This window comes from Cephus cinctus, unplaced genomic scaffold, assembly GCF_000341935.2.
Source record: "Cephus cinctus unplaced genomic scaffold, Ccin1 Ccin1_scaffold0690, whole genome shotgun sequence".
Lineage (NCBI taxonomy): Eukaryota > Metazoa > Arthropoda > Insecta > Hymenoptera > Cephidae > Cephus > Cephus cinctus.
This window is the reverse complement of record NW_014333313.1, coordinates 1,093,762-1,119,167: the sequence shown is the minus strand read 5'-3', so window position 1 is coordinate 1,119,167 and position 25,406 is coordinate 1,093,762. Positions and strand designations below refer to the sequence as shown.

The 25,406-nt window shown below is 39.3% G+C and overlaps 2 protein-coding genes across 10 annotated transcripts; one reads left to right on the top strand and one right to left on the bottom strand.

Annotated features, from left to right (window-relative positions):
- Positions 1–96: 96 nt before the first annotated feature.
- LOC107269896 (muscle calcium channel subunit alpha-1) lies at positions 97–24,715 on the bottom strand. 3 transcript variants are annotated; one of them, XM_025087247.1, is made up of 41 exons: positions 24,393–24,715; positions 24,160–24,265; positions 21,852–21,991; positions 21,086–21,192; positions 20,786–20,938; positions 20,310–20,506; positions 20,124–20,227; positions 19,847–20,010; positions 19,652–19,754; positions 19,385–19,530; positions 19,238–19,311; positions 18,556–18,707; positions 18,341–18,458; positions 18,158–18,250; positions 17,881–18,001; positions 17,672–17,763; positions 17,418–17,590; positions 17,243–17,355; positions 17,023–17,143; positions 16,774–16,903; positions 16,537–16,703; positions 16,333–16,420; positions 15,529–15,636; positions 9,943–9,995; positions 9,720–9,866; positions 9,314–9,515; positions 8,943–9,212; positions 8,774–8,857; positions 8,511–8,699; positions 8,332–8,434; positions 8,073–8,227; positions 7,772–7,996; positions 7,484–7,688; positions 7,222–7,355; positions 7,051–7,152; positions 6,873–6,974; positions 6,693–6,811; positions 6,480–6,623; positions 5,974–6,017; positions 4,136–4,263; positions 97–4,050 (listed from the first exon to the last, which is right to left on the bottom strand). In XM_025087247.1, the coding sequence occupies exons 1-41, from the start codon at positions 24,713–24,715 to the stop codon at positions 3,721–3,723; spliced, it is 5,829 nt and encodes a 1,942-aa protein (XP_024943015.1). In that variant the 3' UTR covers positions 97–3,720. The 3 variants fall into 3 exon arrangements, with proteins under 3 accessions (XP_024943015.1, XP_024943013.1, XP_024943014.1); XM_025087245.1 differs by lacking the exon at positions 5,974–6,017 and adding an exon at positions 4,750–5,528; XM_025087246.1 differs by lacking the exons at positions 5,974–6,017; positions 15,529–15,636 and adding exons at positions 4,750–5,528; positions 12,165–12,272.
- On the top strand, positions 12,293–16,636 carry LOC107269900. 7 transcript variants are annotated; one of them, XR_003060330.1, is made up of 6 exons: positions 12,293–14,060; positions 14,893–14,973; positions 15,057–15,258; positions 15,348–15,444; positions 15,508–15,640; positions 16,522–16,636. XR_003060330.1 is itself a non-coding variant. In XM_025087249.1 (4 exons), exons 1-4 carry the CDS (start codon positions 13,883–13,885, stop codon positions 15,373–15,375), a joined length of 327 nt encoding a protein of 108 aa, XP_024943017.1. In that variant the 5' UTR covers positions 12,293–13,882; the 3' UTR covers positions 15,376–15,479. The 7 variants fall into 7 exon arrangements, 1 of the variants encoding a protein (XP_024943017.1); XR_003060327.1 differs by adding an exon at positions 14,464–14,648 and having other exon boundaries at positions 14,893–15,258; XR_003060328.1 differs by having other exon boundaries at positions 14,464–14,999.
- Positions 24,716–25,406: the final 691 nt, after the last annotated feature.

Genomic DNA, 25,406 nt, shown 5'->3' with positions numbered 1-25,406 from the left:
AAGCATGGTTACGGGTAAGTATAAAGTGTACATAAAGGTTTCCATTGTTATTGGATATTTCAGGATGGGATTTACTGAATGTACAATATCGGCATGTAGATACTTGAAATTCTTATAGTTTAATTTGACACATTTTCGACAACAACATCAACAACAACAATTTTCATGTTAGTTCTTTCTATTTGGCAAAATGCCATTTGTTCATGCTTTATGCATCCTCACTTTTTTTTCTCAGCCATTCAAACGTTCTTTCATATTAATATCTTTATCTCTCACACACCTCATTTTCTCATCATTTTAAACTTTCATCCCACAATTGTTCCTTTGCCTATTTTTAAAATTATATTCATCCCTGTTACTGCAATGTTAAAGCAAAACGATGTTATTAATCGTGTCTGGTGTGCGCTATACGATCATGATTTTTCATAAAAATCGTGTAATATTAGATTTAAAAGGCCTAAAAAAAACATTTTCTCTCGGTCTAGTATACAGAGAAGTCACCACGCTTAAACGTAGTCGGATTCATTAAATATAAGGAGTTAAGATCAAAAAGGAAAATGGTAAAAACGGCAGTTTACGAGGTCGAAGTAAATGTGCGTCTATGTCTTTGCTGTGCGTACCTAGTGATTCTGCATAATCCTCATGAAAAACCACTCTCGTTAGACCCGGTAACAATCGGTAATCTTCAATTATCGTTTACTTTGACTAGCCAATGTTTCCGTTTACACCATGGACATTTTATTGCACCACATTGGTTATGTGTTAACCTCGAAATTGGTATTATAAAAATTGGCCTAACTTCCTTCTGAGTTTCTGAAACATTCAAGGAGGCTTGTGCCACTTCCTTGCTCTCCTGTGAATAAATGATTGAGCTACGTGACTGAAAATAAAGGTATACGGTGCACTCAATAGTATCGATGTGAGTGAGTAAAATAGTGAATTCGGAAAATGATAGAAGAACAGTAATGGATGAATTAACAATGGGGGGTTCTTATGAAAATATTGTTAGTTTCCACAGCTCCTTCGAGGGCTAGAGTATTATCATTTTTACGTGAAATGATAATAATAATGGCAGGAACGATTTGGAATTGTCGCAAACGTCGAATTCCATTTGAAATCGTCGATTTCGATATTTTCAAACAGCTTCTCGACGAGCTATATAATAATCGCTCGCAGAGAAATGGTCCACGGGAGAGAACCAGTCTCGTCGAAACTCATCTTTACGAACGCGTCAAATCCTTAGAACATACTCAATGACGCTTCTTCTCACATTTACAAGAAGAACACAATGGCGCGTAGACAAGAAAAACCCGGATACGTTATAATCGAATAAAATAATTCCCATCGGCTAATAATATTATAATCTCGCATCTTTAATGGAACGCTTTTCATTCTTATTTATAAGGATGTCGCAACTGTAAACGTATTACGATTTACGAAGAGTATGGAAATTGTCATCACATTGATAATAGAGATAGATAAACGAACAATCCTTTTTCTAATTTACGAAATTACGCCATCACCAGTTATTATAGCGCGAACTTCAAACGCGTAAAAAGGAAGAATTTTCGAAATGACCGAATATCCTCGGCTTTTCAAATCTCCCGCGAATTGCAAATATTGCCGCCACTTTTAAGAAATTGGCAAGAAAAAATTCAACGACAAATTTCTAGTATGCGTCGACTCGAAAATTCTCTTTTTCTTTTTTTTCTTTATCAGAGACACTATTATCAATCCTCAGGCGTGCTCTGGTATGATTAACGATCGTGCACGACCACCATGGATGACACGATGAATAAATTAGCAGTGGTAGCATGTGTGAGAGCCTCGTTAGCATGATGAATTCGAAAAATACACGACAAAACACAGAGCAGCGTATGGACCGAAGCTGCATCCGGTTGTAACAAGAGATGAAATGACTAACGGAAGTAGCAGTACCACTTCTAAAACGTCAATTTTACATTTTAAGTAATCCTTACCTAATTCTCATAATTATAATACCACAATAATAGAGTACACGAAAGTGTACTTATACATCCTTCTGTTTCGTCGTATGAAATCTTATCTTCTCGAATTCATCCTATAGTCTTGAGTCTCTTTAGAATTTGTTGACTACATATTTTCTTTTATCGTATTGATGAATAATATGATGATTTCTTGATGACAAAAGATGATTTCTCTCTCTCTCTCTCTCTCTCTCTCTCCCTCCCTTTCACTCCTACTAGCATACACTCTCTCGTCCGATCTACGTGTCACGACAAGTGCTATTAAAGTGTAACCCTACAAGTTTATTTAAACTCTCTTTATAGTAGTATAAAAAGACTTGCTATAGAATACATTGTCATAAGAAAAATGTTGAAAAAACGAATACGAAAATCGAGTATATAATAAGTATTTGGAGTGCGTACGTGTGTTGGATCTGTGGTTTATCTGCGCTCGCATATTTAATTCTGCGTGCTTCAGTTTTCTTCTTCTTTCTTTCTATATCTCTCTCTCACTCCCTCGTTGCTTCTTTAGACGCAGATAATCTTCTCGACACGTGCACATTTACGGACGTACGAGTTTTTCTGGCTCTGCACACACACTACCTGTCTCTCATCTTCCTCGTTGAAGAACAACTACTTGTCCGGGCTGCAGCCATATCCTTACCCTTTGACCTATTTGGTCATACCGATTAACGGTTCCTGGTTTACATAATGATTCTTTCAAAACACAGCTAGAACCCCGCTAATGAAAATTTCGAGCACCGTGTCTCCTGGCTGCCATTTGTTTTACTCCATCGAATCTCAATAGCGTATCATTTACTAATCTCTCCGTACGTCGCACGAGCGTACAATTGTTGTGTGTATATCTTTAATTGTAATACTCGTTCGTAATGAATCGCAATAATAATTCGACTAATTGATAAAGTCTTCTCTGGTCCGAAAGAAGTTATTAGTTACTTAGGCACTTGTTATCTTTTTATAATCCACCGTATGAATAATAATTATCTACACTTTCTTAACGCAATGCCCCACCTGGCCACACCTGATTCTCAAGTGACTAAAAAGTAAATGGTCACTCTCGACGTTCTTCCCCTTTTTTTTTTGTTTCTTTCTTTGGAGGTAGAGGCGAATACATCCTCCCGGGTGGCCCCTCAGTTCCCTCCTGTGTCTTTTCGATTCGACGTCCCTTGGGACAATCTCCTCTCACGATAAAATTCTACTTAACGGATTATACCTAACGCTTACTAAAGTTAACTCAATTCCATTAAAAGCACGATTTCAAAGCTTCAATGACTCTACTCTTCAAGATTCCACGCTTAACACGTTTTTCCTTGTCTGCTCACTTTTCTTTCTTTTACTCTTGTCTGTCTCTCAGCGCGTACTTTCTCTCCCTCTCTCTCTTCCCCTTGCTCTTTCTCTTATCCACTCACTCATTCATTCAGACATTCTCTTCTTTTCTGTCTTTTCGGTGCGCACCGAAACGCCCGGACGTTGGAAAACTTGAAATTCGTTACTTCATGTAACGCGTCGTGGACAACAACGTGAACATCACTTCGGATGGCAGTCCGATGGGATACAGTGGATTGGTAATTCGAATAAGACTGCCAAGTCCTTTCGGATCTCTTTGCAGAGACTAACCAAAAGAAATTCCGAAAAAAACCGGGAACGTTACAGCGTTCGTCCCGGTAACGATTGGCTACGTAGATGAGATACGCATCGGAAACGCTTGTTGCTGCTAAGATGGTGGCTGTTGTCTCTGCTGTCGATTTTGTTGGTGCGGAAACTGCTGTTGAAGATGATGTTGCTGCTGATGAATCTGCTGATCCTGAATGGGGTAAGGCAGCTGTTGCTGATTTTGCTGCTGGTAATTCGGATTCCATTGTTGGTCCATGCTTTGTTGCAGTTGATAAGTCAACGGTTGACCTCGACGTTCCTGAAGAAGCAGCTGATGAGCTGCCCGATCCATTTCCTCTCGCGTCATATCCAGGGCCTCCTGCATCTCTCGCGACGTGTATCGAACAAAGTCCGGATCGCAGTACTTGCCCAGGCCTTGTTCGACGAGGACCTGGGGATAATCAACGGATCATGGTTAGGACGCGTAACAGTTAAATACGAGGATACAAGGTAAAAAAAACGAAATCATGACTCACCCGTCCGACCAGACTCTCGGCACTTCCGATCACCTCAAAGTTGGGTTTTCGATCCGCTGGACTTCCGGGTAGACTGTGGGACAGCCTTTCAGCGCCGACATTTCCGTTACTCTCGCCGGCCCACGAAACTAATGAAGAGAAGTTTCATTAGAGATCTCTTTGTATCGCCGATAACAGCGCTACGCTGCTGTACCGTAATTATATCGATACTTTGGTGTTAAGTGTTAGTAAGTTAGTTAATACGTGTTAGCTTTGAAGCTTCGACGGTCAGGCACATGCTCATTAGGCAAAAATAACGCGTCCGCGTGGAGATAAGCATTTTTGAGACTGTTCACTCATCTCCAGAATGGATGGGTGTGTAAGGATGAGCTGGGGGAGAGCCTTTCTTCAGCATCAACAAAAGTAACAAGTAAAAGTTATAATAATGTGAGTGAAAGTGAAAATGAGAGAGAAAGAATGTGTGGAAGACAAAGTGAGAGTGAGAATGAAGACAGGAAATTGTGTGGTCACATTGTGTCTGTATAGAGTGAAGAAGTGAAGTAGAAATGGGTCAGACAGAAAGGTGGAATGAAATGCGCTCCCCCGTTGAGAAGTAAGCTGGACTGTGAAGTCACCTCGACCGTGAAAGGAAGCTCTGTGGGAGAAACAGGAGTCGCAATCGCGCCATTGCCGGGAGTCTACGTCAGCGAGATATCCGGCCACGGCAATAGCCTGGGTCTGCGCCAGCTTGAGGCCATCCGCAACGGTACGACCAGCAGACAAGTTGTCGCCGTGAGCAGGATTGGTAGCTTTGGTGGAGCCATTACGTCGACGGGACCGTCTTTGGGACCGTCGTGAACGGATACTCCCACTGGAGCGGTTTGCTCTGGTTCCGCTATCGGAAGTCCCTCTATCTCGGTGGAAGACTCGTTTGATGGAACCGTTGGAGCTACCGGGAGACGAATCCTCGCCGCACCGATCTACGGCCGATCGCGTCAGCTTAACCGCGACTCGACCGTTACCTGCCGACCAATCAGACACGACCGAGTGTCCCTCATCTCCATGGGGCTCTTCTCCCGGAGACGGGGCCACCGGTCCTCGTCCCTCTAACGGCAAAACGCTGTCCTGGCTTATCCTACCGTGACTACTCCAGGAGGCACAATCGACGCAGCATCCTGTTGCTGCGTAGGAATAGTAGCGAGGTATCCCGTTTGACGAATGAACGGAGCTGGGACTCGTTGCGCTGGTTGAGGTGTTGGTTGTCGCGGTTGCGGTCGTGATCGTGGTCGAAGTCGTCGTTGAATTCGAGGTCATGGTTGTGCTCGTGCTCGTGGTTCCTGTGCCAGATGGGGGTGGATTCCGGCGGGGAGGTGGAGTTGGGGGTGTCAACTGCCGCTCGATTCCGTCCTGAAGACTGCTCGTCCCGCAACACAGGCAAGGGAGCGCGCGCGCGTAAAGCCCTTAGTTCGTTAGTCGGACGATTTTCTTCCCCGTTAGAGTCGAACGCTATGGATATGGACTTGATAGAATTTCTTAAGTATTCTTTGAATCAATTAAGCACATGTGTTAACCAGGTAACGTTCTTCTTTGAGAACAGATAAGCGTTCGACTCTTCGTGAGTTACGTTCTAAAGGTCTAGTCGAGCAACGTGTAACGTGCTGGTCATGCTAATGAAAGCTGAGTGCTGGGGATGCGTTTAAGAGATCTCTAAGCTAGTGCCATAATCTTTCGAGTGGAATATATGATTGGAACATTGAGTGAACAGGAGGAAACCATACAAGCAGACACGCAGCCAAGCAACGGAGGATAAAGGTTGGCCGATGGCAAGTAACTAAGTACGAGGCCCTAACTGATCTTACCATATTCGCTACTCGGGTGGAGATAGTTACCGCTACCCGGTCCACTGAAACGTACGACAGTCAACAGAAATGTAGAACGATGATAAATCAAATGAAGTAATGATTAATAATGCCAAATAATTATGCTGCCAATAGAAAAATTGCTCGAAGCTACGACGCTTTGGGAATAGGATGAAAAGGCAGGATGATATACTTCTTTTTTTTTCAGGGATCATTGTCTGGCACTTTAGACAATTATTATATCCTACTGATGATCAAATCAGTTTGATGCAAAATCTTTGTTAGGACTCGTCAAAGTGCAAGACAACGTCGTGTTATTCAATGTCAAAGTCGATGACAATTGTTTTCGCGTGTTTTCACGTTAAATGGGACGAGTGATAAGACGATAACGATAACCTCGATGCACCTTTAGCATGCACTAAACATCTCGAGACAAAATAGACCCTAAACATCGTTACACTGTTCTTAGAAACTCTTATGGAGTTCTCTCGACTGCGTCAACTTACTCTATGACTTTGTATGCATTTTGATAATTCGTTTGCGGGGCAGAATTTCCAAAAACAGCTAGAGGACGGAGTGGTATATTTTCCTCGTCGCCAGCGAGTCTCGTGTCCATGCCCATTTGATTCATGGCGCTGTCGCTTAAGCCGCTAAAACAAAAATTTTTATTCATTTTTGTACTTTTTTCGCAAACCGATTTTTTTTTTATAGTTACGTACCCTGTCATGTTAGGCACGACTTGGTGCGACCTGGCTGTAATTTGATTCCCTGCATCAACGCCGACGCCTCTTTGCAATGAGGCATACGGCAGGAAGTCTATGGAATTCGTAGGTGAAGCCTGAAAGAGAATAGAAAGAAATTAATTACAGTTAGTTATATGTAATTAATTCTTTGTGTACCTTGGAAGTGGTTGAATTAACCTTGAGAGATCTTGCCCTGTGGAAGCTGTGATGACCTTTACGCATACTGGACCATACGCTACCGAAGAGTGAATGATTTCTCTGAAAGTCAATATATAATTTATATCTATATATTCTACGTACTTTGCTCAGATGAAATCTTGTACAGATATGTTACCCTATGCATGGGTTCAGGATTATCATCCAAAAGTTCCTCCAGATTTCCTGATATAGCTCGCTTTAATTCCGGACCAGCTTCGTGCAGTGTTCTCAATCCAGCCTAACAAGTAAATGTATTTATTAACACAATCTTTGGATCAAGCTTAGGTACAGGAGCTAAAAGGATCACCTGTAGTGTTACTGTATTGTGACATTCTTTATCGCCTTCCTTCATTTCCTGTTCTTTGCGCTTCTTGAACCGTCTGAAGTAATCCTGAATCAGGAAGGTGGCATAGAATTTGCCAACGGTGACTTCGTCGTCGACTAAAATATTTAAAAACCAGTATTTTAGAATTATGAAATTTTTATCAAAATTGTGATCAAGGGAAATAATTTATTCTAGAGATAATTTTTTTTTTCTTCTTTAGAAATAATTTTTTCTTAATACAAACCTCCTGGTGGTGGCACAACTTGGTCGAGTAATTTTGGACTAGTCCGTTTCCAAATTTTCTTTATTACAGCACGTAGTTCAGCATTGGCGTCATCGATATTGCCTTCTGTTTTAATCCTGAGTGAAGTCCTTACCACGGCAAAAAGTGTGGCATTGAAAAGTACAGTGCCGTCACTGTTCAACGGCATGTTCATAGAAACCAGTCTCTGTGGGAAATCAAGAAAAGAGATAACGAAATTTCTATTTTGAAAGTTTGAAAAGAGGAAGCTATTAAATAAACGAAACTGACTTTGCAGGCCACTCTATGGGGACATAATTTGCCAAATCCAAGTGGTGGCGATATTTTTCTTAAAAGTGTCACTACATCCAGATGCTTAATGCGACCTTTGGCATCTGGATCGTACTCGGACCAAAGGCGAATAAATTCGTCCAAATGATGCGGTCCTAAAATGGACCAATCTCTAGTGAGGTAGTCAAAGTTGTCCATGATGACAGCGACGAAGAGATTGATGATCTACCGAAACCACAAAGTCACTGGCATATTCTTACGCGTTAAATTAAAAAAAAAAACCTTGTTATTTTTAACTTACGAGAAACGAGCAGAGTACATAAAAAGATATAAAGTATGGAAAAGCTATGTCGGATCCACATCCTGCTTCACTGTTCCTATCGTCGCTTCTAGGGTCGCAGGGAACTTCATTACGACGTGCTGAACAATCTAGCATAATGTCCTGCCAAGCCTCCCCTGTAAATCATGTATATAAATATTATGAGGTCAATATAAAACATACACAAAAGCTAAACAATTATAGCAATACAAATAATATATTAATAAAAACAAAACGATACCTGTGGCCGATCTGAAGAGTACAAGAACAGCTTGCGGGAATGTCTGGAAGTTGTTGTTTCGATGGATTGCCGTATCATTACCAAGAGCAATTTTTCCAAAGACCTGAATTAAATATTAAAATTTGAAATCGAGAAGACTCAGCCATTTGCTGCAGGAGTTGCCGAATGCTAGTATTTACTTGCATGCCTATCACGGCGTAGATGAAAAATAGCATCACTATCAACAAAGCTACGTATGGCAGAGCTTGGAAGGATTTGATGAACGTCCAAAGTAACGTTCTGATACCTTCGCCTCTGCTGAGCAGCTTAACTAATCGCATCACGCGAAATAGACGGAAAAAATTTATGGAGATGATATTCGAGCCAGGCTGAAAAGTCAATGGAACGTTATCAATCATCGAAAGAAACTCTCGTACGGAGAACCAATGTTTAATATACTTACATTGACTTCCGAATATACGATATCAATGAAACTTCCCAGAACGATAATGAAGTCAAAAACATTCCAAGCGTCACCAAAGTAATTCTAAAATGAAAATGACATCAATTACAATAACTGAAAGATACCCTAATTGCATAATCGATGAAATGATTAACAAAGGGATACTCACTTTGAATCTAAAGGCAGCCAATTTAAAGACAAATTCGAGTGCGAACACCGCAGTAAATATCATATTAAGAACGTCTAATGCGTCTGAATAAAATTTGGGCTGCTGATAAAAAGTCATTGCGAGCGTAACAGTGTTTATCATGATCAAAGTAAAGATCGTGTATTCAAACGGCTGGGAAGTGACGAACCACCAGACCTTGTACTGGATTCTATGCTTTGGTATATAACGACGTACAGGTTTGGCCTTCAATGCAAATTCTATGCAGTTTCTCTGCAACAGTATAATTATCATTAATCTTTTCAAGAGCGTCTCCACTCTCATTTAATCTTGGTCAACTAAATGAATACGTCAATAATACGCTTTTTACTCACCTGATTCTTGTCCAACTCGCAATTCTTATACTCCTGTTCTCCTTCATTTTGAAAGGTGACAATAACGAAACCGACGAATATGTTAACCATGAAGAAGGCAATGATAATGATGTAGATGATATAATAGGCGGCGACAATCGGTCGATAATTGTGAATTGGACCATAATCCTCGGCATTCGAGTCGATCGAGACATAGAGCAAACTAGAAGATAAAATAGATTAAATGATGTCGTGATGAAAATACATAAAAAGTGAAAATGTATGTATACCACTAAGATACTAGTAAAAAGGGCCAGCCTTATGCCAGTATAAAAATTTTGTATGAGATTGAAGTGGCATAAAATTTATTTCAGACACAAAATATACAGGCCCTCTTTGCCGATATCTCTTTTGTGTGTATACTCACCCAGGCCAACCCTCAAATGTGGAGACTGTGAAGAGGGTGAGCATCGCTTTGGCGACGTTATCAAAATGGAAACGATTCAGTATCCATTCTCTTTCCTTCAATACTGGCTTGGAGATACTGCCTTCCTCGAATGTCAGAAAAGTGCCACTGAAAGAAATCATTGATCACATATTATCATCCTGATCTTGAAACAGATTTGACCAAGTGTTATGAACTATCTTACCGGCACTGAGCTTCTGTCATCTTGGAACCATCGTTACATCTGAAAAATTTCCCCTGTGAAATACAGAAAGACGATTAGTCGATGGTGCTTTGATTTTTAAAAAACTTTTCTTTTCTTCGGTTTGCGTCAATATTAAGTGTTAATCGATATACTTGTAAGGCTTAATTAATAGCGGATGTAGAGACAAAGAAAAGATAATTTCAACGAAATTCAAAAATAAAAACATTCCTTCCGACGTGCATACAAATACGGTACAAGACAAGATGCTGCGTTACCCGTAATTAATCTTTCGATTAACTAACATATTGACATTTGTCAATCATTGTATCTGCCAAGAAACGTGAAATCCATATAAAAGTACCAAGAGAAGGTTCCTTTGTGTTTTTCTTCTTCTTTTTTTTTTTCAATCAATGTCGATACAGTCCACGATAGATCGATTCTCGGCACTCACCGACGGAGACACGAAAATTTTATAAAATTTAAAGTATCAAATCAACATTTACTTAAATCATTTAATATTGAAAATTTCATTAATTAATAACAATGACCAATAATGCAATTGCCTAATTCTTCTATATTTAAAATATAAAAACTGCCTTCATCTTTGTGGCATTAAAATACAATTTTCTGTAATCAATGAATAAATTAGAAATTTCACTGTACTTTTTTAATACAAATTTTCTTTCAAGCCCCCACGGCGTACTGACAAGGATCGTTCGATCGATCGCATTAAGATTATTATTATTATTATTATTAATTAACAACGACGACGATCGACGATCTATGCTCCATAATTGCTGGCAAATTACAAAGCATAGGCGCATCAATACAAGTTTGATAATAAATTCGAAAGTACGTCCGTTTAGCGAATAAAATCGCAAATTTCTCCACCCTAAACTTGTACATACATATATCATCATCATCATCATATATATATGCATGCTCGTTTAATTGAATTATTGAATCGAACGACAAAGAAGCCGATCCGTAATTCGGTATCACCCTGTATACGTCAATGATAAATCAGGGTGAAAGATTTTGCAGAGGAATTTAAAAAAAAATCTAATAATACATTTAACGCGATTCATCATTGCGTGCTCGACGCTCGTGAATTCCTCGTTGTGAATAGAGCAAGTTAAGGTAAGGTGAAGCAAGACAAAGCTAGCGAGAAAAAAAAAAGTAATAATAAAACTAAAAACATGGATGTCCCCACTAGTAACCCAAAGCGGCGTTGACAATGATAACGGCGACGTCGTATTTTGGCGTTATGGGTTCTCTCACGCGAATTCGCTATTTTTCCCGCACTACGTGTATGTACACATATTTGCTACTTTCATGAAAAAACTCGATGATTTCGAACGACTTAACCGATTCTGAGTAACTGCCAACGTGATCGCATGATTTATCATTCTCGATTGTGATCTTTGTATTTGATCATAGCCGCTGATGAAATATCAATATACCCCCATGCATTGCCTTGGCACGAGCTGGTATAACGATAACAAATTAAAGCTCGAACCGAAATTTCCTACGCAATGACAAATCTATAGCTTTCTTTTTTTTTCTTTTCTTACAAATTTACACAAACGAGTACGGTATTAACAGCTATATGGAACATGCACCTAGCAACTAGCAAAGCATCCTGTTTTCACATATACAGCAAATATTAAAGAGTGCATGCTCGTTAACGTCGTTCTACGAGCGAAAACTCTAATAAGTAGAAGGTCCAGTGGATAAGAGATACGAAGATTTAACATTCTTATCTCTCGCATCTCCTTTGTACAATTACTTCATGAATTTCGAAGCACAAGGTAGATAATACTAGAAGGTCACATCGTGCTTGGTCTGAGAGGTCGAAGATCAGAGATTATAAAGGCTGGATGCAGGTTACAGGAGTGGTTCAGAGGTGGTGACTAGTAGCGACAACAGTGCCATGAATAAGAAGCTCGTCAAAGTCTTTCCAAAGTATGTAAGTTTCCTTAAAAAAAAAAAAAAAGAAAAAAAGACATAAATGAAAAAAAAAGACGAAGTAATATAAAGAAAAAGAATTGAACAGTCACAGACTACTAATCATCATTGCGCAATGTCTGTCAATTTTGAGAAGACTTTGATTTACGTCATACATATATCTATAGGTGGGTCACGTGGTCGATTATGAGGGTATAGTATTACAGGTACAAATGCGTTTAACATGATTTCGGGCTTTAGTTTTTGTCTTTTACCTTAAACAGCTGTACCCCGATAACAGCGAACATGAACTGTAGGAGATAGGTGACCAACATAATGTTGCCGATCGTTTTAATGGCGACAATCACACATTTCACTACGTACTTTACGTAGTTCAGGTCAGGGCAGGTAGGCAGGGCGAGCGAGCACAGCGGGAAACACGGGTACGGTAAGAGAGAGAAAAAAACAGAGTAGCATTAATAGGGTGCTCATTTCTTTTGACTTCGATTGGTAATTGGGCAATGGGTGATTGGGCGGGGCAGGGGGGGCACTCAAGGGTCAGGGGGGGACACGATTACGATTATTCTCAATATCATTACCTAACACATTAAGTAAATCGACTATATCAATTTAATTAATTAAAAATTAATTCGTCCCTTCAACTCGAAGATCCTGATCTACGCTGCATATCGAATTCTCCATTTTCTTTGGATTTAATTTTTTTCTTCCTCCAAATTAAGTAAAAAGCCAATCCCTTCCGTCGGATTCGTCCTGGTCACGGCTCGTGCTTTCTCATCGCCAATGCACTCGTAAATATCGCGAGAATCTTTCGAAAATATGTCGACCTCCCTTAACTTAACTGTGTCATCTTGAAGGGAGTCTCGAGGGCGGAGCAACCCCTGGGAAGTTTAACATACGCGGTGGCCCGTTTATCGCGAAACAATGCTCAGGTGGAAGTTAACTCTATTAATAGTTTAGTATACGATACACGAAGAAGGGGGTTGGGGAGGATGTAAATCCGATTAAACCGAGAAAGAGAAAGTTACTCTCGCCCCGATAAGCTCGTACACTGTTGACTATATATATATATGTATATCGTTTTCTCTTGTACATACATCACCTGCCATAAAGACAATGTATACACAATATGAAATGTGTCAAGGTAACTTAGGCGGTGACGTTAAAATTCTGTCAAACTCACTGGGTACTCGAACTCACTCGCGTGTATACTCTCTTCTTTTATTCTTCCTTTGATATAGAAGCTCGCAATAGATTCCGCGGAGATTGGCTCTCCTTGGAGTGTAAAGTGACATCAGGTGATACGTTGTGAGTGTATATAAATATGTATGCACATTATATAGATATTTGGTATAACAATAAGCTACGACATTAACGTCCGTTTTCTTCGACGCGGTTCAATGCATAAACTCGGTTTAACTGTCAATCACGCATTTGTATTTCGAAGATAAACGGAGTTTACGCATTGAACCGCGTTGAAGAAAAGGGGCCTATGACAGTTTCGTATACATATAATCTTAATTAAATAATGCGTTGGTCATTCGGCGTGTAATAAAAAAAATGAATTAAAATCATCCTGTGCGGACTTTTATATCAGACTAAATCTAACGGAGACTCGTCCGCTATACTATTTCGACGTGTTTCTTGCTACCACGAAGTTAATAGAACGATCGATACACATAGAAACTAATTGCGAGGAGATACCACGTCCGACTAAATGGACTTCTCAACGTACGGTTAATTGGCCCAAGCTAAAACACCGTCTAGAGTGTTACAGACGTGAGCTAATCTCCTAAGCGCTAAAGACGAGTAAATCCATATGGTAAAATATATATATGCCTGCGTAGTCGCCGATATCAATAATCGTTCGTTCGATTGACATTAATATTGATTGGTGAATAAAAGTATGATAATTGAGATCGGCGCTTACGAGGCGTCTATTCTACGCGCGTCTACTGCATACGTAGCTTGACGAATGATTAACGGTTTTTTCTGGTACGTATTATACGTTCGATGTTTTAAAAGTGAATGATTAAAAAATGTTGATATCAGATGGTTAGATGTGTTACGGCTTGACACTGAATTGGTTAGGAGCTGGTCGACTCGCAATGACTGAAAGTGACATCTCGGATCGACCAGTTTTAGGTTTTGAGGTTAGTCGAGCATTTCACTGTTATTCCTCGCTCCTATTGTGACAACGAGAACGAGTGGAGAGATAGGACGTTGCCGTATGCTTATTTTGCAGCAATTATGGTCCAGCTTATGTCTCACGGATCCTTTCCACGTGTTTATATTTTCTTTGTGATGCCTCGCTTTCTCTCTCCGATATTCTCAGTTGTCTCATTCACTGCGCACTTTCTCACTCTCGTTCGCTCACCCACGTACAATCACTCTCGCACTCGTGCTCTCACTTGTGAATTCTCTCCTTCTTTCTACCGAAAAGATTATTTTTGAATTTCGTTTCACTCCTTCGTTTGACCGTACACTTAACCTTTGACGGGTTAATAGCATCACACCACCGCAACAGCTAGTTTGGCAAAGCATGCATTTTTGTAGGCTTTACTCTAAAACCTTCGACAGTCGAACACACGGCTCGGCTATAAGGAGGAACTTTGGAGGATGATGGAGATGAAAGTTTTATAAGATTTATAAACAAAAAAAATAGAGGAGCGTACTCGACGTGCTTTAGAAAATATTGTGACGCTAAGGTAAAAACAGTGTATGAGGTGCCAGTAATAGGGGTACGTATACGTGAACTAGTTCTTTTTCACTTGTTCAACATTTCCCCAAAAGAAGTAAAAGGGAGGTAGAGTCCAGCAAGATAAAAAGTTCATAATGAAATAAGGGTAGAGCAAAGTGTGATAAGGTAGAGTAAACGAGAATAAAAGTTGAATATGCAATAGAAAAGATTATAGTACAGTGGAGCTAAGTGGAAAGCTAAAATAATATACAAGGTGATTAAAAATTATCTATGGTGTCCGACAGGGTCACACTACAGGGTACAGAAAAATTTAAGCGGCATAGCTGCTGCTGTCAACGACAAGCAGTGCGAAACACTCTGAAAATGTACGAGAGCACGCTCCGGAGAAGAGGTGTCGGATCGAAGGTTGTAGGCCAGAGACAAAGAAACGTAATTACTCTCAAAACAGCTTTCAGGTCTACCCAGAGGTGCATCGGTCGGAAAAACAACGGCCGCCTGGTGCTCAAGCCTCGCGACCTTTATTAGCAACGAGCCAATTGACACAATCGATTCTTCCAATTTTTCTATCCATTATTGAGGAGTCACCGTGTACATTAAAGCGAATAAAGGTCGTCAAGACTCTCGAGCTCGAGCAAGGTATTTCGAGGTAGGTAGGTATATGCTGGTGCAATGATGATCATGACGTGAACGATACAATGATGATCGGAGTCGATAAGAATGGAGTTGATATTGCTTTTAGGAATGTCAGCAGTGACTCAGTACAATGATACCGGAAGTTGGTGAGAAGGAAGAGGGTGCTGTAATGAACGAAGGAATGAATGGATACTCGTTCAATGGTAACAACGAAAGAATTCGCCAGGTGGGAGAGAATAGCTAATGACTAGGTCGAACGAATTCAGGCCCTCAGCTTGGCGTCCTACCTGGAAGAGCTGCACGCCTATCACAGCGAACACGAACTGCAGGAGGCTGGTGACGAGGACTATGTTTCCGATAGTCTTTACCGCTACGATGACGCACTGAACTACGTGCTAGGTTTCAACATTAATTATACATTTGTTCTTTACTGGATTTCCAAAATTATTCACGTGGTTCTCTTAACCACTCGTACTCTCTTATTAAACTTTTCTTTTTTTTTTTGTAATTCCTCACTAGCTTCTTATATCATCTCTCGTAGCTGCTTAGTTGCACCCCTTAACTGTTTGTTTCTTTTTGTATCTTTCTCTTGTTTTTTACTTTTGCAGGTCGCAAAGGTTCGGCAAACAATAGATAATTGGGCGTTGTTATATTATCGTCATTTTTCGAATAATAAGTTTCTTAAGCTTGCTGAACCTTTACGAGTCGATTTTATTGGCAGAGTTCCTATATCCGGTACTGGGGTTGGGGTCGTGGTGGGAGGGTTTTAACGATATTTTTATAACTGCCGGGACACATACTGAACGTTTCGTGGAATGCGAACTAACTTTTATAAGAGGATTCGTATGGAAAACATTAGATTTTATGAATTATTATTGGCCATTACTTCAGTTCGCTTTCACATGATATTTTCTGGAAGAGAACTACGGCAGTAAAGCCGGTTGGGATAGATTGCTGTATATGGCTTCTAAGTCTCTATTAAAATAGTGAAAATACTTTCAAACCTATATGACTCGACAGGGCTTGTGGGGTCGCAGAATGGACGCGGTTATGGGTAAAATTGTGTGATAGAGTAACGTGGTGCATAATACCTTTAAACCCTTGGCACGATTGATAGCACGAAGTGGTCTCAGTACTCGAAGAACTCGAAGGATCTTTACCACGGAAATGGCACCGGAACTGAAAATGTTAAATGATTTTAATAGAATTTCTTTAAGGCACAGCCTTGTTAAGCGAGTAACGTATATTCGTTTTAATCGATCACTATTTCTGTTTTTTAGAGAAATTGATTTTACCTGAAAAACATGGAGACCAGGGACACGCAAACGACTAATAAATCCAGTACATTGAAGGCTGAACGTAAAAATGCTCCGTCGTGAATGATACAACCATAGGAGATCATTTTTAGACAGATTTCGACGGTGAATACGGTTGTGAAAAAGTAATCGAAGTAGTTGAGGATCTGAAGGAATTTAAAAATCAGTAGAACATAATGTCTTTATTCCTTATAGTAGTAATGTCTTTGTTCTTACCTGATTTCTGTATGAAGAAGCATCTAATGGATCTTCAGCAGCAAGCATAGCCGAGGAGATCATGATGCATGCGAGAATGATATTACTAAAGTAACTGTGGTTGCACAGCCAATGACAGAAAACACGAAATCTGAAAGTCAAATAATTGAATGATAATTATTACAATGTCTGGTTTAAATTATTAAATTAATATATCAGCTGTGTTTTAATTGATACAAATTTAAAGATAGAGAAACACTACTTTCATACCTGTTCGTTTGAGAGAAAATAAAAAAAGAAGATCCAGCAGGAATCGGTTGCTTCTTCGTAGCCATATTAAATTCCGACATTCTTCTTGGTCTTGCAGACACTTCCTCACCCAAGCCATCCTCTAATATATGTGAAGGTCAAATTTTTTTTTTCATACAGATAGCACAAAATAAGAATTTGATTTTTAAAATTGTATTTAAAAAATGTATTCGAGGTGTACCGTGTATCTCTGTGTGCTCATCTTCCTCTTCTTCTGCCTCGAGATCCTCATCGTCGGACTCCAGGTTCAGTCTTACTTTAGTGTGGCTGTTGGCATCTTCACCTTTCTCAGACCTAAAGAACAGATTCCATGAAAAAAGCGAACCTAACCTATTCCCTTTTTTTATTGCACTTACGTTTCCGTATCCAGAGCAGCCTCGTAATCTTCCATTGTCTCATTAGGATCCTGCTCCAGGTCAGTGCCACCTTCTTCGTCTTCGCCACCAGTTCCTTCGCCTCCATCGTCTAAACCCTCACCACTCACTTCATCGCGAGCTGGTGAACCACTGTGCGATTTATTCTTCTCGGCCTAAAAAAGTGGAATACTTTCATCTTTTTATTCTACCTTTTGCTATTTTATTAAAGCCTAATTAAAATTCTGAAGTCTTGCCTCTTCTTCGGCCTCTTTTTCAATAGCAGTCAAAGATTCAGCATCGGCCAAGTTGTCGACGGCGATAGCCAAGAAGACGTTTAGTAGGATGTCTATTATATCGATTAAGGAGCATATCGCAATTATTGTTGATAACAAAAATAGTACCAAGTGTCTTTTACGGTAAATCGCCATAGTCAAATATTCTCAAAAGTTTATCAAAAGGATACAATTACCACAAATGAAGAGAATGATGAAGTAAACACAGGCAAGAACTCCTAGACTGGAAACTCCACCGTAGGCACGAATTCCCACGTACATTACGGCGTTCCAATCTTCACCCGTTAATATCTATATTCAATCAATATTACCTTGATTCATACTTTGTACATATTTGGATACTACATATTTTATTAGGTACTAAAATATATTTAGGTACTAGTAACACGATTAATTAATCAGCTTAGATCACTCGAGCTGATGGCCAGCAAAGATCTTAAGGCTTACTTGAAACACGGTGAGTAAACTTTGCCAGAAGCTGTCAAAGTTGCTCCTATATTTATCTTGAAACTCATCGAAGTTGAATTTGCCACCAAATACCTACAAGGATAATGCATCATGAATAATGAACCCAACGAAATCAGAGCAGAGACCTGCCGATCGATCAATCTTATAGATCCATAAACCTACCTGCATTCCCAGTAAAGCAAAGATGACGATGAAGAGGAAAAGCAGAAGAAGCAAAGAGGCAATAGATTGGATGGAATTTAAGAGTGAAGCCACAAGATTTGATAATGATCTCCAATATCTAATAACAGAGAAATGTATACATAAGTATGCATATGCATAAATATTTATATATTTAAAATATTGATTATACTTACAAAGATGAAGGAGAAACTTACTTGGTAACCTTGAAGACTCTGAGCAATCGGACGCAACGGAGCACGGAAACCCCGAGCGGCGGCATCACGTCCGTATTCGTCAGGATCATTTCGGTGATCGATCCGATGACAACAAAACAATCGAAACGGTTGAACAGTGACACAAAGTAGCCCTAAAAAAAGACGTTAGGCTCATTATTACGAGCCACTGAACTTGACCAAGGGACAAATGATGCATTCACTGAACTCCTTAGGAACAGTGGAAATGGCTCAAATGTCAAAGCCTAAAGACCCGAATATTTCTGGAGACTCTAAAGAACTCTCGTTTAATTCACTGAAAATGTCAACCAATGGGTTTACTTTCTATGAATAGCCTTAACATTTTATCTTTCCAACCTGAATCAGTTTTTATAGTCTACCATTTCGCGAATGCCTCTTATCGACTTTTTCTATTTTTGAATATCTGTCCCTCACAGATTTAAACTGATCTGTAACTTTTCCACAAGATGAGAAAGAGAATGGTACCCTGGACTCCAATAAAATAAATATCTTTAGAATTCATTCAGTTTAAATAAGAATGGAGATATCTTTGATTGATGTTGCAGTATGAATATATCGAGTTTTACATAAAGTTTGTATAAAAAAAAAATGACTCAACGTATTAAAGAATCTTGCATTTAGATTAAAAATTATTATGACTCACCTGAAAACCTAAACTGTACATCTTCAGCATCATCTCCATCGTAAAGAGTGCGATAAAGAAGACATTTGTTACCTCTGTAATATCAAGTCATTCAATTAATGTCTCGTTAATCAATGTTATTGGTGGTTTTCAGAAAGAAATCAATACCTTGAAATTGGTCCAACCATTCTGGTTGCTTATAATGTTCCGTTGCCAGAACCCCAGTATTCAAAAAGACTAAGATAATGATAAGCCAGTAGAAAACTTGAGACTTCACGGCTTTTCTGCACGCTCTGCGCATACGCCGATTTGCCCTAAATTAAAAATTAAAGCAAATCAGTAACGTTTGGCTGTTTTTCAATACTTTCTTCCTTTGCCGATAACAACTAAAAAAATAAAAAAGTATATAAATTAAATATAACTGATATTATTTACCTTTCCAAATCCCGGCGTTTCCTTTTCCAAATGGATTCCTGCTGTACACCTTCCTCGTCGCCCTCCAATTGATCCGTGCTCTCCATTTCGTTCTGTTGCTTTTCTAAAATAATAATTACCGATAATTACCAAGTATTTCAACTAACTTTCACTCTTCAAACATTCCAAGAGCTACTTTACATATAATGTACTTACGTTTACCATCTTGAAGCTGAGGCTCATCAGCATCAGGCTCGATATCTTCCGCTTGAGTTATCCAATCCAAATATCCTCGAAGATCATCCTCAATCTGCTGTTTCTCTCTTAGCTTATGAAAGTCACCCCTAGCCTTAGCTTTCTCTCTTTCCTTGGAGAACTCTCTGATAAGTGAAATCACAATGATAAATGAAGTATGAAACATTATTGTTGACGGGGAAACATTGAAAAAGAATATCTTCAGCTTCGTTAATTTCAAAACATCGAGATAACTTACCCGGATAACACACCAAGAATTAGGTTCATAACGAAGAAAGCACCAAGGATAACCATCGAGATAAAGTAAATCCATTGCCAGCTATTTCCCATTGCATCCTGAATCTGTAGATGTAAGAAAACTTTTATGATTGTTCTCTTAAGGATACCCTCTATTATTCCTAGAGTAACTAAGTTTCTATCTTACATCGTACAATACGTCGGTCCAACCCTCCAGAGTGACACATTGAAACACAGTAAGCATGGCGAGCCCAAAATTGTCGAAATTTGTTATACCGTAGTTTGGACCTTCCCAATATTTGTCACTACAAATAAATTCATTACCAAGGGTGTTACATTGAAATCCCTCTGGACCACAGGGATGCGGATCGTCCATCATATCGCCTGTAACAAACACGTATTTACCATGAAGTTGTACAATTCAAATTCCCTTCAAATGATTCGCACATAAGGACTTGCAAAAGGAATCCGCGTGTCCGGTATGAATCAGCTGTTTACGGGACACACGGTCCACTACGCTGGTGCTAAGAATAATAAGACGTTTCAAAGCTGAATCATGTCTAAAACTATAATGTGGCAAGTGTGTTTCGGGGTTATACGAAATATCGTCAGCAAGAGACTTTAGTGACAAAGATATTTAATTATCAAATAGCAATATCTTACCGGTTACATTGTTCCAGCAGGTTTTGTGCAATTCTCCAGAAAAGAGTTCAAGTCCGATTATGGCATAGATGATGATGACGAAAAGTACGAGCAGAGCAATGTGAAGTAAAGGTACCATCGCCCGTAGAATCGAATTCAACACCACTTGAAGACCTAAAATAATGGTGTCAATTAAATTCTAGGATGGCGAGAGACCAAGTTTTCCTTTTTTTTTAAGTTCAAATCACTTGCCAGTGCTTTAGACAGATACTGATATCCCACAAGAATTTTATACAAAATAAATAATAATAAAGTACTTACTGGGAACACCGGATACGAGCCTAAGAGGCCGAAGCACTCGAAAAGCTCGTAAAGCCTTTACATCAAATCCCTCTTTCATAAGCCACATTAAAATTGTGCTGATCATTCTGTAAATGAAAGCGTACAGGTTACACGATGTTTACTTTTCAGATGAAAACCCGAACAAGAGGATCGACTTAACACTGATCGTACCATCGACGGGTCGTTTGACCCTTTTAAAGCCAAAAATACGTTTATAAAAAATTGTCGATATGTTTAGTGTTAAGGACGGTGGAAAAACGAAGAATAAATACAGACATACGTCAAGTGGACGGGTAGACAATTTTTTCATGAAATACGGTACAATGAATTCGCATAGAAATTGCCGTAGGAAGAAAAACAAAAAAGAAGGACCATATATTCTAATAAATCTAATAAATCTCTAATAAATCTGTGCAATCCTGCGTACACGTTAAAACGAAACTACGTATTTGAAAGGATATATATAGACATAACGGTTATACAAGTGTAATAAGAATTCCAAATCGATTAACCCAGAAGACCCTCGAGTATCTAACGAATGTTTTCCATTACGAATCGTTGAGTATTCAGTAAGACGCATTAACGATGCATAAGAATACGATGAAATCCGATTTATAACTTGGATTACTTAATAAATTGTTTAATTTACTTGCTTATAATGCTTCTGTGCAGAATCAAAATGATTATTGAAAAGTTTATAAATAATAGAGTCAAGAACCCGTTCTTTTTTTGAGTAAATACTTACCCTATGACGACTATCGTAAAATCAAGTAAATTCCATCCGTTTCTAAGATAAGCACCAGGATGCGCCACGAATCCATAGGCGATGATCTTCATGACGCACTCCACAGTGAAAATTACCAAAAAGATGTATTCGATCTTTTCCTGTGAAGAAAAACAAAATGGAGTGTTAGTAAACTCGAAGGGTTAAATCTGTAGGTATTCCCACGGGGAAGATTTATTGAGTCAATGAGCAAGACGAGCTAACCCAAATAACATATTGAGCGGAAATATCGTACGAACAGTTGAACAGCCTAACTTTTGTCAAACTCAGTTATCCAAAAGAGCCTCATGGAGCAAATTGACTTTTAGAAATTTTCACGCAAAAACTCGAGTCATTCGGGACGATCTAAGAGCTTGAAAAGCATCAAGAAAATCGTTTCATGGGATTTTGTCATTTTATGACCGAGCTGTAAGAATGATAAAAGTCTGAGGATCGGAGGACGAGAAAATGAGGGTCAGGATCAGGATCAGTTTAAGATCAAGAGAAGAAGAGCTGGACGTTGAATAGTGAAGAGAGTATCCCGTTTTTTGTTACTTCCGTTTAAACTGAATTTGAAAATGTACTATTAAAAACAAATTTTTTATTATATCCTGAATATAATATTGTATTAGGCTTGCTTTACTTTTACCTCTCAGATAAGATGAAAGAGAATCAGTTCGTTTTAACGAGTGAAAGTAGAATTATATAATTAATCAAATCGATAAATTATCATTTTCCGAATGAAAGGTGTTGAGATTCCTAAAGGGAATTACGACTTTTGGAAAATTTAAAACTCCCGTATTCTCAATCTCCAGTTAAAATGTAAATGTACCAATCACGGATGCCATTTTGAAATTCATCCGACAGCTTAAATCGATCTTGGCTTTGAAAATAATGGCGGCTTTGAAAAATACACACGGTAAAATCGACCTGATAATACAATAACGTGACTGTCTCATAAAAGTTATCTGACGTAAAATAAAAAGAACTTTATAATTTGATAAAATATTTTTCGTTAACATAATACGTAAAATTAGGTCACGACCTCAATGAGAGTAATGAGAGCGTCATATACTATTTCTATATCATCGATCGTCAAACCAGAGTTTATTTAGCAAGATGCTGGGAAAAATGTCTTATGTCTATTCATGCATATTTTAAGACTCCATAACTCGAAGATTCGGATAAGGTAATGAAATATCAGGAGCATATAGTATGATAATATTTGTCGTTTCTATCCGTTCGAAAATTTACTTTCTCAGTAAATATCAACCTTGTACAAAAATTATGAAGTCGTCAGACAGAGATTGCCAAATAAAGAAGTCACATCTCAAGTGCCGTATGGATTATTTGATTAAAGATAGGGGGTAATGCATTAAGATATTTATAGAGGAGCAAGATACGTACGACTAACGTAAATAGTAATATAGAAAATTCAACCGATCCAGAATGTACAAGACTTTAAACGTATAATAAAGTCAATAATACTTTGGTGAAATAACAAAATCAAAATAAAAAAATTATTGACATTGCTAAATATGTTTACCGAGTAAAGCAATATCGTGCTGAGAATCTTTGCAGCATTCAAATTTCCCGCACTATTTGGAAGCACCAACGAACGCTTGGACTACGCGAGTCGGCAGTACTCGAGAAAATGAGAGAACCGAAGTCGATGAATTTGTAAAAGCAATGATGTTGGTGAACGCCACATTTTTTCTGGCCGACATTAGTATTATGGCAACACGAAAATAGTCATAAGCTCTCGGGGAAGAATATTAAACGATAAAATAGACATTATATTTTCTCAGTTGCCACGAGCCATAACACGTGGAGGCGTCATGGAAACGAAATGTAAGTGAAGCATATAAAACTGTAGAGTGTATACATACATATATACAGAGTATAGAATGAAGGATAATACAGGGTGGTAGGATATATAGGGCAAGTGAGGGCTGAGAAAATGGAAGTGGTACGATCGAGCGTGATCGGTGGAGCGTAGATCGTGAGTGCGTCAAGCGCTCGACAGGATGCGGTGCGATGCACGTCGCTGCCACGAAGATTGAACAATTATTGAACTTTCGGCTCTAGTAAGTTTCGGTCCACCAACCCCTCTAACTGAAAATCAATATCAAACTATCGAAGCCGGTGAATCCGTCAGTCCCAACTGTAAGTCCGGTCGTTCGGTGACTGAGAGCGTGAAAATATAACCTCGTGTCGATATGTGCTTTGAGAAAACAAGCCAAAGCTAACCGCCGTTATGGCTCCAGACAATCGACTTCTTATTACTTACCAGATAGGCGTTCGTCTGATTGGAGTCACTGTTTGGATAGGGTGTGTAAACGGCCAGAGCCACGCAATTGGCGAATATCGTCATGAGAATGAGCCATTCGAAGGGTCTGTGTCGTACGGTTAAAGATGATCGTTAAGAAAAATAATGATTACAAAATCAATAAAATAATTATTAGGAAAAAAAGAGTATTGGCTGTTAACACATTAACGGTTGATAAAACGAGAAAAGGATACTTCCACTCGACGACGTCAATGCACATTTTTCTTAACGGATTTTTTAACGGGAGACAAAAAAGGGCCCGTATGGGTCTGTCCGGTGGTGGTTTACCACCACGTCGTGCTGGACGCTTTGGGGCAGCAGCTTTCGCTGCAGCCGAGGACGTCCCTCCGGTACCTCCAGCGGTTGGGCCAGATTGTTGCCCGCCGGCTGGCTGACCCCCCTGGGTCTGGACCTGACTCGGCGCCTGGCTCTCCTCCTGGATGGTAGAGGGGGTCGCGGCCGTGGGCTGGGCCCCGCCCGTGGGGCCCAACACCGTGCCGCCATCCCCCGTGCTCATCGGTCACTAGTGTCAAGCTGTGTCCTTCTCAAGCGCTTTCGACTTCTTGGATGCCGTTTATTTGGAAATCGACGCAGGAACGAAATGGCGCGGCTGCTGCAAATGGCTGGCATGCTATGGTTCGTCTGTTCTTTTCGTCTGTGCCCTGTGACATATATATATAGAAAAAATGTCATACTTTCCATTAGGTCTTAATTCATTCTTTACAGCTACTATCAAACTGCGTATAAATGACTAAGCGGCCATTAAAATTCATCGAAAATTAGTGTCAGGCATGAATCTATTTTCGAAGAAACTCCTAACTTCGATTAATATATAAATATTCAGTGTTCTACTGTTCATGTTACCATCACTTTCTTCTTCAGCTAACACACTGTATCGCTCTGAAACTTTTCTTCGATAATACAACAATAAACTTATATATATTCAAATAATAAATTACAGATGCTTGCTACTCTCCAGGATTATTCATTATCCTCGAAGCTTACAAGTCGAATGAACGAATAACAATTTTGACATGGAGGAAGTACTGTACGAAAGTTACCACAAGCCTAATGAAGTTCATAAACAGCTTTCGGTAAATTTATTCATTAAGAAAATCCAAAGGAACTTGAACAACGTTCCTTATGAAATTTTTGAAACTCAAAGAACAGGACTTTACAGTGGCGCATCCGATTACTTATAAACAAAA

What these genes read in the sequence shown, in the direction of transcription:
- LOC107269896 (XM_025087245.1), bottom strand. Translation starts at nt 24,715, where the DNA reads ATGAGCACGGGGGATGGCGGCACGGTGTTGGGCCCCACGGGCGGGGCC. An exon ending in TTTACGATAGTCGTCATAGG is followed by an intron (nt 21,193 to 21,851) that starts GTAAGTATTTAC and finishes TTTCATTTACAG; the next exon opens with AATGATCAGCACAATTTTAA. An exon ending in CTGGTCTCCATGTTTTTCAG is followed by an intron (nt 16,421 to 16,536) that starts GTAAAATCAATT and finishes TAACATTTTCAG; the next exon opens with TTCCGGTGCCATTTCCGTGG.
- LOC107269900 (XM_025087249.1), top strand. Translation starts at nt 13,883, where the DNA reads ATGATTAACGGTTTTTTCTG. An exon ending in GTGCGAAACACTCTGAAAAT is followed by an intron (nt 14,974 to 15,056) that starts GTACGAGAGCAC and finishes CTCTCAAAACAG; the next exon opens with CTTTCAGGTCTACCCAGAGG. An exon ending in CTCGAGCAAGGTATTTCGAG is followed by an intron (nt 15,255 to 15,347) that starts GTAGGTAGGTAT and finishes TATTGCTTTTAG; the next exon opens with GAATGTCAGCAGTGACTCAG.